Source organism: Juglans microcarpa x Juglans regia, chromosome 4S, assembly GCF_004785595.1.
Source record: "Juglans microcarpa x Juglans regia isolate MS1-56 chromosome 4S, Jm3101_v1.0, whole genome shotgun sequence".
Taxonomy (NCBI): Eukaryota; Viridiplantae; Streptophyta; class Magnoliopsida; order Fagales; family Juglandaceae; genus Juglans; species Juglans microcarpa x Juglans regia.
In genome coordinates this window covers 26180755-26200174 of record NC_054601.1, presented here as the reverse complement: position 1 = coordinate 26200174, position 19420 = coordinate 26180755, and the positions used below count along the sequence as shown (strand labels likewise).

Here is a 19420-nt window from a genome sequence, read left to right as displayed (position 1 = left end):
CGACATTTATTAAGTTGTACGTATTCGAATTTTGCCTGCGTACGTGCTGCGACTTTGGAGCAATGTTATTCATGATTCGGACCCTCTAATTTAGTCCTGCATGTGATCATGAATATCATGATCTGATTCATATTAATTTACTATTTTAATTATAAATATAAATAAGAACAAAATTCAAGATTTTATAAAATTAATATGTGAGTTTTGAAGTGTTTTGACGGAGTGGCCACGTACGTAGTCAAGATGAAAAGATGTCTTGGGCAGGGACCTCGCATATATATATATAGCAGCATTAATAATATGTGAGTTTTGTGCCAATCTTCCCTCCCTTTATCAAAAACGAAATTGGAAGCTTTCATTAAATTCTGAAGCCAAAATCTGATTTGTGTATGATTTCTTTCCCCTTAATTTCTTTTCTGTCGTCCGATCTTTCTTATATTCTGTGAATTATTGGAATATATATATGCTGAAACATACATGTTGGAAGTCATATTCTGTAAGATGTTGTCGATATATTATTTAAATTTTAAACTTTAATTTGTACTCAAAGCATGTGCAAGATTTTTAGTTTAAAATGATTGTCTTCTTTTGATCATGTAGGCCGGAATTAATGGAGCTTGGACCCCGAGGGATGCAACATCCGTTGCACCCGGAACATACCCTTGAGATCACTAAAGGATTATGGGAAAATTGCCATGACTGCGGTGAAAAATGCAAGGGCGTCTACGTATATCATTGTTCTAGCTGCGAATTTTACCTTCATCCAAAATGCGCTTTGCTAGCGCTCACCATAAAAGCTGAAAGTCATGACCATCCTTTGAGCCTCCTTCGAAGATCATTGTCGTTCACTTGCGATACTTGTGGGGAAAAAAGAAATCCATGCATGTCCTACTTTTGTATCACCTGCTCATTCATGATTCACACGCAATGTGCTCTCTTTCCATTGAATCTCAAAGTAACACGTCACGACCACCCTCTGAGTCTGAACCTCAAATACTTTCCTCGACTCAACCAATCGGAGAATAGGGAAATTTGCCAACTCTGTGTTAGAAAGGTGGACACAAAATACAAAGCTTATTATTGCTCTAGTTGTGATTTTGCTGCACATCCTCGTTGTGCTACAAAAATCATGGTCATCAGGGATAAAACATTTGACCCGGAATTGAAAGATGATCAGCCTAATGAGACCCACCTTCTTGGGCCAGATGAATCGACTGAACCGTTGTTTCAAATTGTCGACAAGATCAACCCGGGAAACGGAAAAGCTGAAATCGTCACAGAGATCAAACATATATGGCATGAACATCACTTAAAGCTTGCAGTGGAGCTAGAGAACGATGAAAAATGCAACGGGTGTACGCAGTATCTCTCCTCTCCGCATTATTGTTGTTTACAATGCAAGTTCTTTCTTCACAAATCTTGTGCTGATTTACCCAGAAAAAAATTACACCCACTCCATAACCATCCGCTCGCACTCCTCCCAAACAAATCTCAGGATGAATATGGCCCTGAAATCTTTCGTTGTAATGCTTGTGAAAGTTTGTGTAATGGGTTCGTATACAGTTGTGATGGCTGCCGCTTTCAGCTCGATGTCCCTTGTAGTTTGATTCCAACCAAATTTACGCATGAGGGTCATGACCACCCACTTTTTCTTTTGAGCTCAGGCAATGCAGATTCCGGTAAATGTACCTCCTGTGGCAAATTTAGAAGTCTGTTGATCATACGTTGTGCTGATTGTGAATTTTCTATGGACTTGGAATGCGGTACACTACCGCGTACCACAAAATATGGGCCCTATAAGCAACCCTTCATACTCTCTTACACCGTTGAGGATGACTCTGGTGAGTATTACTGTGATATTTGCGAGGAAAAGCGAGATCCGAAGCATTGGTTCTACTATTGTGCAGATCTCCTTTTTGCTGCTCACCCAAAATGTATTCTGGGGGATTATCCACATATCAAGTTTGGGCACACTTACACATACGACGTCCACGAGCATCCTCTTACTTTTGTTGAGAGGACCACGGATCATCCTAATTGTCAAGCTTGTGGTAATTCTCAGAGATCATTTATCTTTGAATGTGTCAAGTGTGATTTCATTCTCGATCATGATTGTTTGAGGAAAATGAAGAAATGACATATATAGCTCTGCACAAGCATCGATCAGATTGGAACTGGACGCATGCAAGCAGCTAGCATCTGCCATCTACACTCGGTCATGGGGTGAATGAATAAAATCCTCCATGTAGTTATTCATGATCAGGCGCTGAAAAACTGCAATATGGATTTTAGACATCAATTCAATCGTACGTCATGATGACCTCATGCATGGATGGTTCTAAATCAATAGTACTATTATATATTTGCTGAAACGTACTACTGGTATTTATTTATTTATTTATTGTGTTTTAATTACCTTTTCATGATGATCTTGGTCTCAGTCTTGTTGATCTCATAATTATATATTATATTAATATTGAATTATGTTACTTACGGCTGTCTTTGATTCTTTCTTTCTCTTCTCTTGATAATGTGCTGCCAATTTTTTCTATATTTTGATCCAACTTATATATATCTTGCATGTCATGTGGCCGTTTAATTGTTGTACTTCATCAACTGATTTGAGGAGTATTATTCATCATTCTTATCGTTATTATTTTTTATTATTTACTCATGATGTAATTATTAATTATTATCTATATTTTGGTTTTATCCCACTGATAATGATATGGCCGTGATCATGATAAATAATATTTTTTTAATTAAGATTTATTACTTCTTTCATAATCAATGCAATAAATATTTGATGGCCGCCAATAAATTGATATAGAAAAAAGAATGTCACTTCGATTTTTTTTATTATTATTATTATTTTTTTATATTGACTCTGATTTTATCAATCGAATATTAAATCCATATATATATATATATACATATATAGCGTTCACATACAGTACTCTTTTTTCTTTTTAGTTTCTTTGTTGATTACATCACCCAAAATATATATGATACATGGTTTTTTATTTTTAAATAATAATCCAAGTTAGTTGTAATTTAGTGAAAACAAAATTAATCCTTAATTTATGTAAAAAATGAGCTATTTTGTTGCTTTTTTAGATGGAGCTAGAGATCAGTGGTGACATCATGCCTAGCTAATATATAGAGGAGAGTGAAAACTTTATTTTATTATTGAAGTCCGAAAAAAATGCTCATAAAAAATTAAAGGAAAAAATGATCTGATTGTTTTCCTAGCGATCTTGGAAAAACAAATTGTACGATCGACTAGAAGAAAAATCAACGACATAAGTTTATATTAAATCTCAAAAAAAAAAAAAAAAAAAAAAGGCTTTTTGCATCGTTTAAAAGTGTCACAAAAAACTCACAAAATGTTACGATTATTTTTTAGTGTCGTTTGAAAATCGGTAATATTAAATCTCAAAAAATTTTTGCCTTAAAAATGAAATATCAACACAAATAATTCTTTTATGACGATATTTATCGACACTAAAGGATGATATGTATATAACTTCTACGCAAAAGATACTTCATTGGTAAGAAAATGCCCTATTAATGATGAGAGTCCAGTGTCGCAAAAATAATCTCATTTCCTGAGAATACCTTGACACACAAAGTAGGCGTAAAGGTTAGAGTCATCCTTTGATTATCGTTTCTTTGGACGGTGAGGTCAAAATTTTTTCTATTTTTTTTTTTTTTAAACTATCACTCAAATATAAATATTTTTTAATTTTAAAATTTTCATTTTTTTTATTTAATTATTATAAATTTCCTAAAATTTTATACAAAACAAAAAAATAATACTATTTTTTTTTTCAAAATAAAAGTAATATTAAAAAATTATATTCTAACAATATTTTAACTTTATAATATTTTCATTCAGTTTTTTATCTCTCATCTCCCATAACTAATAAAACATCTTAACTGAAACTATTTTACTATTATTTACAAATCATATCATTACTATTTATAGAATTCACATCTAGTCTAGGGTTCGTTTGGATAGTGAGATGACATGAGATGATATGATTTTAGATGAGTTAAATAAAATATTATAATAATAATATTTTTTAATCTTACTATTATTTTGAGATTTGAAAAAATTGAATAGTATATTATATTTTATATAAAAATTTAAGAAAATTATAATAATGTGATGAGATGAAACAATTTTTATATCCAAATGACCCTTATATTATCCAAATCATATCATTACTATTTATAGAATTATCATCTACTCTAATTATCCAAACGTACAAACTCGCCAAAGATAAGTGCTTATTTAATTGGTTCCTTATTAAAAGGGAAAGCACGTCTTTTTTTTTTTTTTTTGCGTTGGTCCCTTAATAATATTGGGCTTTTCTGGCATCATTAGAAAAAGATATCAGCAAATAAAAATGAGTAATTTTACTTATCATTTCAATTTTTATAATTTTTTTTATCATTTTATGATATAATATTAAATGATTGAAAATTATTTATTATATTTTATTTATAAATTTATCTTTTTAATACTATATCATTAGAAGATAAAAAAAATTAGATGATAAATAGTAATTTTTTCAAAAGAAAATCATTGGAAAAAGTGACACGCAATGCCAAAGACAAAGCAGAGATACAGAGACGAATCCATCTTGACAAGCACCACGGCAACCATTTTTTTTTCTCTCGTCCTCTTGAAGTGTTTTGACAGAGTGGCCACGTAGTCATGATACAAGGATTCTTGGGCAGGGATCTCGCATGTAACGTCTGAAGCCAAAATCTGATTTATTTTGCTCATATATATGATTTGTATATGATTTATTTCCTCTTTCATTTCTGCATGTCTCTCTTATATTCTGTGAAAAAATTCAAAACCAATTTCTAGATTTTATTACAAAAACTATCTCATTAATTATTTTCTTGAAAAAAAAAGTTAAAAAACTCACGACATGCTGCATGTATGTAGTCTTTATCTACTTGATCGAAAGCATGATCGATTTTTGGTATCATCTTCTACTTCTATAAATGCATGTCTGCATTATCCTGATGATAATATATATACATATATATATATGTATATATTTTCATCTTGAACTATATTATATATTTAATTTTGTGCTATTACATGCATGAAATAAAATTAATAAGTTATATATGCGTACGCAAACCGAACCACGGAAACGAATCAACAGAGCTAGCTATCACCTAATTCAGAATATTAGCTTTTCAAAGATTTTGTCGAGTAAACATATCTTTAAATTTTGCAAATTACTTTGTGAGCCTTATTTTAATATTTGCACGCGAGGCAGCAATTAACGCATGCATATAAAGCTTAAAAGCTGCTAGCAAAGCTTTAATAAGGCTTTTTTGCATCGTTTAAAACTGTCGCAAAAATCCCACAAAATGTTGCGATTATTTTTTAATGTCTCTTGAAAATCGACGCAAGATAGTCAGTAATATTGAGTCCCAAAAAGTTTTTTGCTTAAAAATGAAATATCAATGCAAATAATTTTTTTTGCGACGATATTTGTTGACGATAAAGGATGATAAGTTAGACACAAAAGATACTCCAACGGTAGAAAAATGCCCTATTAGCGACCAGAGTCCAATGTCGCAAAAATAAAATAGTGCCCCAAATAATCTCATTTCTTGATAATACTTGAGAATGCCTTGATACCCAAACTAGGCGTAAAGATTAGAGTCATCCTTTGATTATCGTTTCTTTGGAAGGTGAGATCAAATTTTTTTCTATTTTTTTAAAAGCATCACTCGAATATAAATACTTTTCAATTTTAAATATTCAAAATTTTCATCTAATTATTACAACATTCCTAAAATTTTAAACAAAAGAAAAAAATAATACTATTTTTTTACATTTCAAAATAAAAGTAATATTAAAAAATTATATTATAACAATATTTTAACTTTATAATATTTTTATTTAACTTTTTATCTCTTATCTCTCAGAACTAATAAAACATCTTAACTCAAACTATTTTACTATTATTTACAAATCATATTATTACTATTTATATTTTTCACATCTAGTCTAGGGTTTGTTTGGATAGTGAGATGAGATGATTTTAGATGAGTTAAATAAAATATTGTTAAAATATTATTTTTTTAATATTATTATTATTTTAAGATTTGAAAAAGTTGAATTATATATTATATTTTGTATAGAAATTTGAAAAAATTGTAATGATGAAATGATATGAAACGATTTTTGTATCTAAATGGGCTCTTATTATCTAAATCATTTTATTACTATTTATAAAATTATCATCTACGCTAATTATCCAAACATACAAACTCGACAAAGACAAGTATTTACTTAATCAGTTCTTTTTTATACAGTCGGTAGATACAACCAGCGTGTAGTCGTTCATACCGCTTCAAATTTAAAATGAATTATTCCTCTCTTATCAGCTCTCCCTCTCTCATCAGGTCGGTTTCCCTCTCTCATTAGCTCCGGCAGCTTGGCCTCTCTCTCTTCAGCTCTCTCTCATCAGTTCAATCTCTCTCTCATCAAATGTCTTCACGTAAGTCACATTTGTACCAGCGCTTACATCAAACGTTTTTCTTATTTGATTGGAAAAGCAAGTCTTTGGTTCCTTCCATGGCAGCACGTCACCTCCAATTCTATTAATGGAGGTAAAGATACACGTAAGGAATCAGATCGACAAGGCACCACAGGCCACGGCAACCACTTTGTCTCTTATTTTTCATTTTCTTTTTCTCAACAAGGTCCACGCCAGGACACCTCTTTTTTCTTTTCTTTTTCGTTGGTCCCTTACTATTGGGCTTGTCTGGTATCATTGGAAAAAGCTACACGCAATGCCAAAGACAAAGCAGAGATACAAGGAAGAATCCATCTTGAGGCGACCCATTTTTTTTTTTTTTTGAGTAACGTTAGATACAAATTTTAAATAAAAAAGTTTTATACAAGTGTTTTTTTGTAAAAGAGTTAATCCTATTAATAAATAATAATTTTTTTTATACTTTTTAAAATGGGATCTACTTTTTTACAATAGCTTGCATAAGACATGTCTATATAAAACTTGTATAAATCAATTTTTTTTTTTTTCTCTCGTCCTCTTGAAGTGTTTTGACAGATCAGTGCAGGGCCGCGTAGTCATGATAAAAGGATTCTTGGGCAGGGATCTCGCATTTAACGTCTGAAGCTGCCAAAATCTGATTTATGTTGCTAATATGATTTGTATATGTATGATTTATTTCCCCTTTCATTTCTGCATGTCTGTCTTATATTCTGTGAAATAATGGGGTGGCTGCCTTTGTATGCTGAAACATGCATGCATGTTGGAAGTCAAATTCAGTAAGATGTTGGGTCCTCTTAATTTGCTTTTATTTATACGTTGTATGATGCAAAGCATGTGCAAGATTATTAGTTTAAGTTGATTAATTGTCGTATTTTGATGTAGGGAATTCTTGATTGGAGGCTTAATTTGTTCTGTGAAATAAAGAAGTAGCAACAATCTGATCGACCTGTTTTGGAAGCATTTGAAATTTGTTCAAAGAACGTCCATCCGGATCTCATCAGTTCATTATTCAGGTAATTAGTTTGGGAGATAATCATTTGAATTTCTCATGACCATCAGAATAAAATTATAGTCATATCAAACAAATTCCAAAAAGCTAGAAAAGAAAAAAAAGAAGTAATGTTACATATAGTCGTAGAGTATGCAAATGCCATGCAGTCGCTTTGAAAAAGAGTGTGGTTCATTATTAAAAAAATAATTTTCTTTTTATGTGTGTCTCATATTTATTCATTTTTTTAAAAAATGATTACATGATATTTACATACTCACGACCGCAACTATCATTTAAAAAAAAAAAAAAAAACAATACATCCACCTTGGTTACATGCAGTTGTGTGATCACAAACTAAAAAGTGGATCTCTTATACAGAAATTAGATGTTGACACAACCGAGAGACAGAGAGATGCTGTCTATAAAATTCCCTATGCACGAACATCTGTTGATCTTAAATGAAGACATAAAAAAGGATGGTAAAATACATTATTGCCAGGTGTGCGAGCAACCAGTAAGCTGGGGCCCTAATTACAGTTGCAAGCAGTGCATCAAGTACGTCCTTCATAAATCATGTGGCGAACCACCCCGAGAGATGCAACATCCGTTGCACCCGGAACATAACCTTGAGATCACTCAAAGATTATGGGAAAAATGCCATGGCTGCTGTGAAAAATGGACGGGCTACCTATATGAATGTTCTCGCTGCAATTTTTACCTTGATCAAAACTGCGCTTTTCTCCCCCTCACCATAAAAGCTGAAAGTCATGACCATCTTTTGATTCTCCTTCGAAAATCATTCTCGTTCACTTGCGATACTTGTGGGAAAGAAGGCAAGTGCATGTCCTACTTTTGTATCACCTGCTCATTCGTAGTTCACACGCGATGCGCTCTCTTTCCATTGACTCTCAAAGTAACACATCACAGCCACCCTCTGAGTCTGAATATCATGAAATACTCTCCTCAGCTCAACCAATCCGACAATCAGCAAATTTGCCAACTCTGTATTCAAAAGGTGGACACAAAATACAAATGTTATTATTGCTCGACTTGTGATTTTGTTGCACATCCTCTGTGTGCTGCAAAGATAGACATCAGGGATGAAACATTTGACCCGGAAATATTCAGATATGAGCAGCCTATTGATCAGCCTATTGACACATTAGCTCAAATTGTCAACAAGATCACCCTGGGAAACGGAAAAGCTGAAATCGTCACAGAGATCAAACATATATGGCATGAACATCACTTAAAGCTTGCAGTAGAGCTAGAGAACAACGAAAAATGCAACGGGTGTGCGCAGTATCTCTCCTTTCCGTATTATTGTTGTTTACAATGCAAGTTCTTTCTTCACAAATCTTGTGCTGATTTACCAAGAGAAAAATTACACCGACTCCATGACCATCCTCTCACCCTCCTCCCAAACAAATCTCATAAATATGCTCCTGAAATCTTTGTGTGTGATGCTTGTCAACGTGGATGTAATGGCCTTGCATACAATTGTGATAGCTGCGACTATGACATCGATGTCCCTTGCAGTTTGATACCAAACAAACATACCCATGAAGGTCATGAGCACCCACTTTTTCTTTTGAGCAGAGGCAATGTACAGGTAGGCAAATGTACCTCCTGTGGCGAATCTGGATTCCTGTTCTTTCGTTGTACTGATTGTGAATTTTCTATGGACTTCCGCTGCGCTACACTACCGCGTACCATAAAATATGGGCCCTATGAGCAACCGTTCATACTCTCTTACACGGCTGAGGATGACTCTGGTGAGTATTACTGTGATATTTGCGAGAAAGAGCGAGACCCGAAGCACTGGTTCTACCACTGTGCAGATCTAGATTTTGCAGCTCACACTGGATGTATTAATCTGGGGATGTCCCCACGTGTGAAGTTTGGGAGTACTTACACATTCGACTTCCATGAGCATCCTCTCACCTTTGTTGAGAGGACCGAGGATGATCAATATCCTAAATGTCATGCTTGTCATGGTGAATCTTCCGGCGGTTCATTGATCTTCGTATGTGTCAAGTGTGATTTCATTATTGATTATGATTGTTTGATCAGTGAATGAAAATGATGGATTAATGGCGCCATAGCTAGCTGCATGTAATTACGAAAAACGTGGTAATTATTTATTTATTTATTATGTTTTTACAGCCTTTTCAGTATGTTGGTCTCTGTCCTGATCGATCTCATAATATATGTTGTTGAATTATGTTAATACGGCTCATGTCTTCGATTCTATTTAAGATTTTTTCTGTCATCCATTTAGCAAATTAAAGCTTAATGTGCAGTGAACCGGCCCTCTGTGATCTGGTACTAATTGGTACTGTTGCTTCTTTCATTCTCTTGTGTTTTTTTCATATTATCTCCTTATGCATGGGATATTAAATTATTGAAAATTATTTATTAGCTGATTGATGACACATTCATTGATGATGAAATGGTGATGATTATAAAGATGATAATAATTTATTATTTTTTAGTTTTTTTTTGGCTATATCACCCAAAATTAATAAATATGATACATTTTTTTTTTGAAATAATGATACATGTAATTAAGTTGTTTAGTGAAAACAAAATCATTGCTTAATTAATATAAAAAATGTGCTATTTTGTTGCTTTTTTAGATGTAGAGTGGCCCGTAATTTTATTATTGAAGTCTGAAAAAATGCTCATGATAAGAAATTAAAAGGAAAAAATGATTTGATTGTTTTCCTAGCTCTTGATAAAGTAAATTGTACGACTAGTGGATTTTATTCCAAGTGATATTAGAAATCAATAAGATACGCACGGGAAGAAAAATCAACGAATAATCACACATTGTTTGATGATTTAAGTCCAGCTCGAGACTCTTGAATTCTTGAGTTTTCTTGTTGATCTTGAAGAAAAAGTTAAAAACAAAAAACAAGGAAGGGAGGGAAATAAATGTTAGGACGTTTACCGGCATGAGATGATCTCATGTAAAGGAAAAGAGAAATATTTTGGAAAGAAAAAATAAATACGTGCACAGTACTAATCATACTAATTTCCTGCCCAATTCATCTTTTCTTTTCTTTAACTATATAATTCTTTAAAAAAGATTAATTTGTAAATTAGTTTACCTATATAATGAATAAACAGCATGATCATTGATCATGTAGAAACATGTTACATTAATTAGTAGTTTGTCTTTTCATTATTTTCTAAAGTGGTATAATGATTGAAATACTATTTCGCATGCATTACTTATTGTCACGGGCCCGCGTAATAGAATGCGTAATGAGGGGATCCACAGGGAAGGCAGCTGGATCAACCCGTCGTGACTTACCTATGATGCCGAAAGATAAAAGGACTAGAAGAAGAACTAAACAAATGCAAGATTTGTAATGGAAAACATCTCAAAAAATTCTTATTAGAAACTTCATGGATTGCTAGCAACTTCCTTTTTATATGCTTTCACTTTCCTTGTCCAACCTTTATTCCAGTATCATTTCCATCCCGTCGAAATGGCCCTTGCCCTCAAGGGCAGAGTGTGGAAAATGGAGCTTGAGTGATGTAGCATCTTCCCAAGTGGTATCAGTGGGTTTGTAGGGTTGTACCCAGTCCAATGGACAATAATTTCGATCTTAGCTCCTTTGCAACGATGGTCCAATACAGCTTGTAAAACTTTATAATGGAAAACAGAAGACTGCATGAAAACTTGTATATATTCTCATTGCTTTCGTGAGATTAAAAGGACTGTACAAAGGGTCTATTTATACACTTCATTTACCCAAGCATAGCTATAACAAACTTAACCAACTTAACTGTATAGCTGTAACAGATTTAACTAACTCAACTGATTATTTACAATTTTAAGATAAAACTTTCTGTTTGGCTTCTAGAGACTCTAATTCTAATTTTTCTATGTGATTTTCTATATTCCAACCCCCCCTCAAGATGAGAATGTATATTAATCATTCCCATCTTGCGAATAAGGTGATGAAAATTGAGAGATCCGAGAGGCTTAGTTAATATATCTGCTATTTGGAATCTGGAAGGAATATGAATGATTTTTATAAGACCTTCCTGCAGCTTTTCTCGAACTAAATGGCAGTCCAATTGGATATGCTTTGTCCTCTCGTGGTGTACTGGGTTTGATGCAATCTCAGAGGCAGGTTTACTATCCGTGTATAGAAGTGCAGCTTGAGTATGTTCAATGGTTAAATCAGATAACAGGTAATTTAACCATTGAAGTTCACAAGTAGTTGATGCTAATGCTCGATATTCAGACTCTGCAGAGGACCTACTGATTGTGGGTTGTTTCTTTGATTTCTAAGAGATGAGAGAATCTCCTAGAAATATTGCAAAACCAGTGACACTCCTTCTAGTATCAATGCAGCCGCCCCAATCACTGTCTGAGTAAGCCTTTAGATGTAGTGGAGACTTGGCAGATAAGAAAATCCCTTGGCCTGGTGTTGCCTTGATGTATCTAAGAACTCTCTCTGCTGCCTTGAGATGTGAGGTGCTAGGATTGGCCATAAATTGACTCAATGCCTGTACTGAATAAGCAAGATCAGGTCTAGTAATTGTTAGATACAACAATCGACCCACTAGTCTTCTATAAGATGCTGGATCAGATAGAGGGTCTGATGAGTCATTTGCAGTTAATTTCAAGGTTGATTCCATAGGGAAAGCAGCTGGTTTGCATCCAGAAAAACCACTATCATGTAGAATGTCAAGGGCATACTTTCTTTGACATAGAGCAATACCTTTGGCTGACCTAGCTACCTCAATCCCCAAAAAGTACTTCGATTCACCCAAGTCTTTTATTGTAAAAGATTTATGCAAAAAATCCTTCACAGCAGATATAAGTTCTAAGTTGGTGGAAGCAACAATGACATCATCTACATATATCAATAGAGCAATGAAACTATTTTCAATTTTCTTGATAAAAAGAGATGAATCTGACTTTCCTTGAGTAAAACCAAATTGAAGTAGTGAAGTGGACAGTTTTGAAAACCACTGCCTTGAGGCCTGCTTTAGGCCATATAAACTCTTTTTGAGTTTGCATACTCGAGGGTCATTAGGGGTAGAAAAACCAGGTGGTAGCTGCATATATACCTCTTCATTTAAATCTCCATGCAAAAAAGCATTATTTACATCAAGTTGATGTAAATACCAATTGTTTGATGCGGCTACAGCTAGTAATATTCTCATTGTTGTCATTCTAGCAACAGGTGAAAAAGTATCAAAGAAGTCAAGTCCCTCTTGTTGAGTGTAGCCCTTGGCTACCAATCTAGCTTTGTGTCTGTCTAATGTGCCATCAGCTTTAAATTTTATGCGATAAACCCATTTGCAACCTATTGCCTTTTTGTTAGGAGGCAAAATTGCAAGTTCCTAAGTTTTATTAGTTTCAAGAGCTTTAATTTCATCTGCCATGGCTTGTTGCCATTGAGGTTGTGAGATGGCTTGTTTAAAAGTTCTTGGTTTAGATATAGAAGAGACAGCATGAGCAAAAGCTTTGTGATTGTTGGAAAGTTTAGAATCAGACATGAAAGAAAGAATTGAATAAGGTTTACCTGAAGAAGGATAGCAAGGAGGTTCATGGACAGCTGAAGAACTTTTAATCAAATTACCACAATAATAATTCTGCAAGTATTGAGGAGAATGCCTAATTCTTTCAGATCTTCTCAGATTTGTAATATTATGAGATGGTAATGAAACAGAATTTTCTGGAGAAGGTGAAGCAGAATTTTCTGTAGAAGGTGAAAGAGAATTTTCTGTGGTAGGACAGTCATATATTTGAGGAGAATTTGGAAAAACAAATGGGATATGGATAGAGTTAGGAATAAATGGAAAAATGGATTCATGAAATGTGACATTTCTAGATATGAAGGTTTTGAGAGTAAGTATATCAAGCACTTTGTATCCTTTTACATTTGGTGGATAACCAAGAAAGATGCATTTTGAAGCTTTAGGTGAAAACTTCCCTCGATTATTTTTTAGCGTGCTTGCAAAACACAAACATCCAAATACTTTGAGATATTTGTAAGTTGGTTGTTTATGGAATAAGAGGTAATATGGTGACTGATTGTTTAAGATTGAAGAAGGGGTACGATTAATGAGATGGGTAGCTGTCAAAACACAATCTGTCCAGTAAGACAGAGGTAAATTGCTTTGAAATAGAAGGGCTCTAGCAACATTTAGTAGGTGTTGATGTTTTCTTTCAACCCTATCATTTTGCTGTGGAGATTCAACACATGATAATTGATGTATTATTCCATGCTCTTGATAGAAAAGAGGCATGTTAAACTCCTGACCATTATCTGTTCGAAGAGTTTGAATATTTGTGTTGAATTGAGTTTGAGCATATTTGATAAAACTGGTAAGTATAGATCTTGTATCAGATTTTGCTTTCATGAGATATAGCCATGTAAAACGACTATGGTCATCTATGATTGTAAGAAAATAGCTATATCCAGAATAAGAAACTGTAGAAAAGGGACCTCAGATGTCAACATGAACTAACTGGAATTTTTTTTTTTGATTGACTGTTTGATACAGGATATGGAAGCTTCTTTTGTTTAGCTAAGGGACATATTTCACATACATGATTTTGTGAAACTTTTACAGAAGGGTCAAGATTACTAATTATTTGTAATCTTGTAGATGGAATATGCCCTAATCTAAGATGCCATATATGAGGATTGTTATTACATGAATGAACTAAGGCAGTAGAAGAAGAACCAATCAAATCAGGCATTTTTCTTTTATTTAAGGCAGGAAAAGATAAGTGGTATAAACCAGATTTGACTTCAGCAAGCCCAATCATCCTCCATTTGCTCAAGTCCTGCAAAATGCATTTGGATTGAATGAAGAACAATCCAATAGAATTATCTTTAGTCAATCTTGAAGCAGAAATCAGATTGATATTGAAAGAAGGAACAAACAGTGCATTTTGGAGGATTATATCAGGAGAAAGTTTAACATTTCCAGAAAAAATGATGGGAACAGATTGTCCATTTGGTAAATGGACTTTAGAAGGTTTGCTAAGTAAGTTTTTGGAATCAAATAGATGAGGAGAACATATCATATGATCTGTTGCTCCTGTGTCAAGAATCCAAGTATAGGAATTCTTTGAAAAGGAAACAATATTAGCTGAAGAATAAGATATACCTGAAGTGGAGACAACATTAGCTGTGGAATCAGTGTTAATATTGGAATTGGATAGGCTATTTGCTAGGGTAAGCAGATTTTTGATTTGCTCTTGAGAAAATATCATATTGGGAATACTTGAATATTGTTCTAATGAAGATGCATTGTTTGCAATGGGTTGTGCATATGATGAATTTCCAGATTGCATATTGAGTGATCTTTTCCCTTTAGGACCTTTCCATCCAGGAGGATATCCAATGAGTTGAAAACATTTGTCTGCAAGATGGCCAGAATAGCCACAATGAGAACAAATCAAATATGTTTTCCCTTTTTGCTTCGTGTATCTAGCACCAGCAGATGATTGTCTTTGAGGTTGAGCAGCAATCATGGCATGAGAATCCAAGGAAATTCCAATACTGTTAGACAGAGACCTTTGACTTTCTTCTTGTAGTAACAAAGAAAATACTTTACTCATTGATGGTAGGGGGGATTGAAGGAGTAATTGACTTCTGATGGCTGAGTATGAATCATGTAATCCAACCAAGAATTTTATCACATAATCAGACTGTTGTCGATCTGTGAGATTCTTGAGAATACTGCAGGTGCACCTACCAAGATTTCCACATTTACAACTCGGAATAGGTCTATAGCTGATATATTCATCCCACAAGGTTTTAAATTCACTGAAATATTCAGTAACAGTTTTAGAACCTTGAGAAATGGAACTGAGGGATTTTTCAAGAGAGAAAACTCTCGGACCATCACTTCTAAGATATCTTGTCTTTAGTTCCTCCCAAATGTCCAAAGCAGTTGTAAAATAAGAAGACTGCCACGGATTTCTTTGGAAATTGAGTTCATTAACCATGAGAGCACTAGATTATTTGCTCTTAGCCAAGCAATTCGAAGTCTAGAATCAGTATCAATTCTAGGTTGAAGTAAAGTTCCATCAATAAAGGAGATTTTATTCTTGACAGTGAGTACAATTGAAATCGATCGACTCCATGCAATATAGTTCTCACCTGTAAAGATTTCAGATACAAGAAGTGCTCCTGGATTGTCAGAAGGATGAAGATAGTACTGGATCGAGGAATCATCACAAGGATTCGGCATAGGAGGATTAGCCATAGAAGCTCTCTCAGAAGGAGTTTCAGAGTTTTCCATAAAAGCAAGAAACAGAAAAAAAAAATGTCAAGAAGCAAGAAGAATGGAAGATTTCAGCGGAAGACTTTTCTTTACTTCTCTGATACCATGTAAAACTTTATAATGGAAAACAGAGGACTGTATGAAAACTTGTATATATTCTCATTGCTTTCGTGAGATTAAAAGGACTGTACAAAGGGTCTATTTATACACTTCATTTACCCAAGCATAGCTATAACAAACTTAACCAACTTAACTGTATAGCTGTAACAGATTTAACTAACTCAACTGATTATTTACAATTTTAAGATAAAACTTTCTGTTTGGCTTCTAGAGACTCTAATTCTAATTTTTCTATGTGATTTTCTATATTCCAACACAGCTTGTGGGGTTGGCGAGGCAGCGGAAGATAGAGCCTCTAGATGATCTGTGATGGGCTGCTCCTTGTCACCCAACTTATGTTGTAGTAAGGAAAGGTGAAAAACAGAGTGGACTCGAGAACCAACGTGCAGCTCGAGACGATATGCCACCTGACCAATATGTTTTAAAACACGAAAAGGGTCGCCATAGTATCGGGCGACCAACTTCTGTTGGTGCATTTATCCACTGTGTTTTGGCGGTATTGCTGCTGTTGGACATAGACGTAATATCCCATTTGGAAGCAATGCTCTTGGTGTCTCGGATCATTTTTTTGTATCATGCAATTCTGGGTTTGCGATAGCTTGGAACGGACCTCTCAGACCAAAAGGTCGCGATCATGAAGGGTGTGAGCAGTAGCCTCAACCCGTGCCATGCCGGGAGCAAAGGTGAGTAAAGTAGGTGGGGGCCTACCATAAACCACATCGAATGGTATTCTGCCAGTGCTGGAGTGGCGCTGGTGTTGTATACATACTCCACCCAAGCTAGCGATTTAGTCCACTCATGTTGTCGAGAACTTGTGAAGCAACGAAGATACATCTCGAGAGTACGGTTCACTACCAAGGTTTGGCTATCTGTCTGTGGGAGGTACGAGGAGCTGAAGTTAGATTTTGTCCCTTGTAGCCAAAAGACTTCTTGCCCAAAATTACTGGTAAAAGTAGGATCTCTTTCACATACAATGGATGTAGGCAACCATGCCATTTGAAGATGTTATCTAGCATGAAAGTTGATCTATGTTATCTAGCATGAAAGTCGAGACCAAGTATCATTGGAGTAGATACTCTTCCAGAGTTGTTTCCAAACAAAGGGAGTAGAGGAATTCGATATGTTGTCTTAGAAAGGTAGAGGGACCTTTTAGTATAAATCCAATCTTTTCTTTTTTGAGATTCCATTCATACATAGCCCATTTGGTATCTTGAGAATCGAGTTCATGAGCTTGAATTGGCATAATTAAACCTAACCAAATTGGGAATGTAGAGTCTTGGCCAGTCTTTGTATCGATAGCCATGAGATGATATTGGAAACTGTTCAGTTCTTTAGCTCCCATTCCCTTAAAAAGTATTCCCAAATGGAAGTTCAATTCATATCCAAGAACCAAGTGTTTATAGGAGTTACTGCTTGCGACAAAATGGGTGTACTTTGAAAACTGATCAACAACCGCTAGGATCATAGTTTCCATTGGGAGTTAGGCAGCCCAGTGATAAAATCCATCTAGATTTTGGGCCAACTAGCAAACAAAACTGGTAATGGCTGGATTAAACCTGCGGACTTAGTATGCTCACTCTTGTTGCACTAACACACATCACACCCATGGAGGTAGTCCTTAATTTGAGCCCAAGTCCCACGCTAGTAAAAGACTTTCTTAAGGCGCTGCCACATTTTGTGAAAGGCGGCGGCATAGTGACCGCTGGGCATACCGCCCAGCGTAAATTTTTTTTTTTTTTCTTTTCACATTTTTTTAACATATTTAAATATATTTAAAAAATAAAAAAAATACATCAATACACTTAAAATCACTTCCTTAACCATTAAGTAAAAAAATAAAAAAATAAAAAAATAAATTTTGACTAGGTGTCAAATAGAGGTGTCAAATTAGAGAGACAAAGTAGACTTTTTCTTTGTGAAATGCTTCATGAGTGCCAGAGTGAAATTCAGCAATGATGGCATGTGTGAGTGGAGAGGCTGCCTTCAAATAAATTCGGTCATTAAAGAATGGGTGCCTCTACTATGTCACCTCATCTTGACTACTGGATATACCGTCTAGCGTAAAAAAGTTTTTTTTTCTCTTTTTTTTTTCACATTTTTTTAACATATTTAAATACATTTAAAAAATAAAAAAAAATATACCAATACATTTAAAATCACTTCCTTAATCACTAAGTAAAAAAATAAAAATTTTGATCAACAATCAAATGAAGGTGTCAAAATGAGTGGGCATAATAGTGTTTTTCTTAAAGAATATCAACCCAAGCTTCAAGCTCTACAGTCGAATAGCTTCTCTTGCTTGAATGTTTTGAACCAAAGTTTACATTTTGGAACCTTGCAAGACTTCTTCTTTTAGAGGTTCGATCCATGTGGGTTGTGGAACATTGAGAGCACAAGTCTGTGGGGAATAGAGGGTGCTATCTTCACACCTAGAGATGTTGTCGGCAACCGAATTATCACTCCCCTTTTTGTATTCAATGGAAAAATCATACCCCATTAATTTTACTAGTCACTTTTGCTCAGCCTCCGTGGCTATAGTTTTTCCCCAAAGATATCGCAAGCTACGTTGATCTATCATAAAGGTGAATTTGTTTCCCAAGAGGTAGGGGCACCACTTTTGAATGGCTGCTACCACAACCATAATTTACTTTTTGTACGAGGAGCAAGCCAAGTTCCTTCCTTGTATAGCTTGGCTAAAATAAGCAATGAGTCTTGACCCTTGCATCAACACTGCCCCAAGACCATGTTCGGAAGCATCGCACTCCACCATAAAAGGCAGGGAAAAATCTGGCAAATTTAGTACTAGGGTCGTGGTCATTTCTTACTTCAACTGGAGGAAAGCAGCCTCGACTTATTCATTCCAAATAAAAGCATCCTTTTTAAGTAACTGAGTGAGGGGACGAGCAATTTGTCCATAATGGCGTATAAATTTTCGATAATAACCAATCAAGCCGAGGAAGCTGCGAAGAGCCTTCACCGAAGTGGGTTTGGGCCAACTTATAATTGCCGAAATTTTGTCCAGATCCATGGACACACCTTCAGATGGAGTAAGGCGTCCTAAATAATTTATTTGAGCCTGCCCAAATTGACACTTGTCCATTATCACAAACAATTGATTAGTCCGCAAAATATTAAGGACAGCTTCTATGTGCACCAAATGATCCTTCCATGAGCGAGTATAAATTAAAATGTCATCAAAAAATAAAAAAACATACTGGCGGAGGAGGGGTTTGAAAATGTCATTAAAAAATGATTGAAAATTAGATGGTGCATTAGTGAGACCGAAGGGCATCACAAAAAATTCGTAATGCCCATGGTGCGTGCGAAACGCCATCTTCTCCACATCTATCACGTGCATCTAGATCAGGTGGTAACCGGAGCAAAGATCTAGCTCGAAAAAAATCTAGGTCCATTCAACTCATTGAGTAGCTCATCAATAATGAATATCAGAATCTTATCCTTGACCGTGATTTAGTTTAGT

The 19420-nt window shown here is 34.7% G+C and overlaps 2 protein-coding genes across 2 annotated transcripts; both read left to right on the top strand.

The window, feature by feature from the left end:
* The first annotated feature begins 289 nt into the window (after positions 1-289).
* Positions 290-2373, top strand: LOC121262376. The gene is made up of 2 exons (XM_041164832.1): positions 290-387; positions 604-2373. The coding sequence occupies exon 2, from the start codon at positions 611-613 to the stop codon at positions 2135-2137; it is 1527 nt and encodes a 508-aa protein (XP_041020766.1). The 5' UTR covers positions 290-387; positions 604-610; the 3' UTR covers positions 2138-2373.
* A 5770-nt stretch (positions 2374-8143) lies between these two features.
* Positions 8144-9628, top strand: LOC121262215. The gene has a single exon (XM_041164611.1). The coding sequence runs from the start codon at positions 8144-8146 to the stop codon at positions 9626-9628; it is 1485 nt and encodes a 494-aa protein (XP_041020545.1).
* Positions 9629-19420: the final 9792 nt, after the last annotated feature.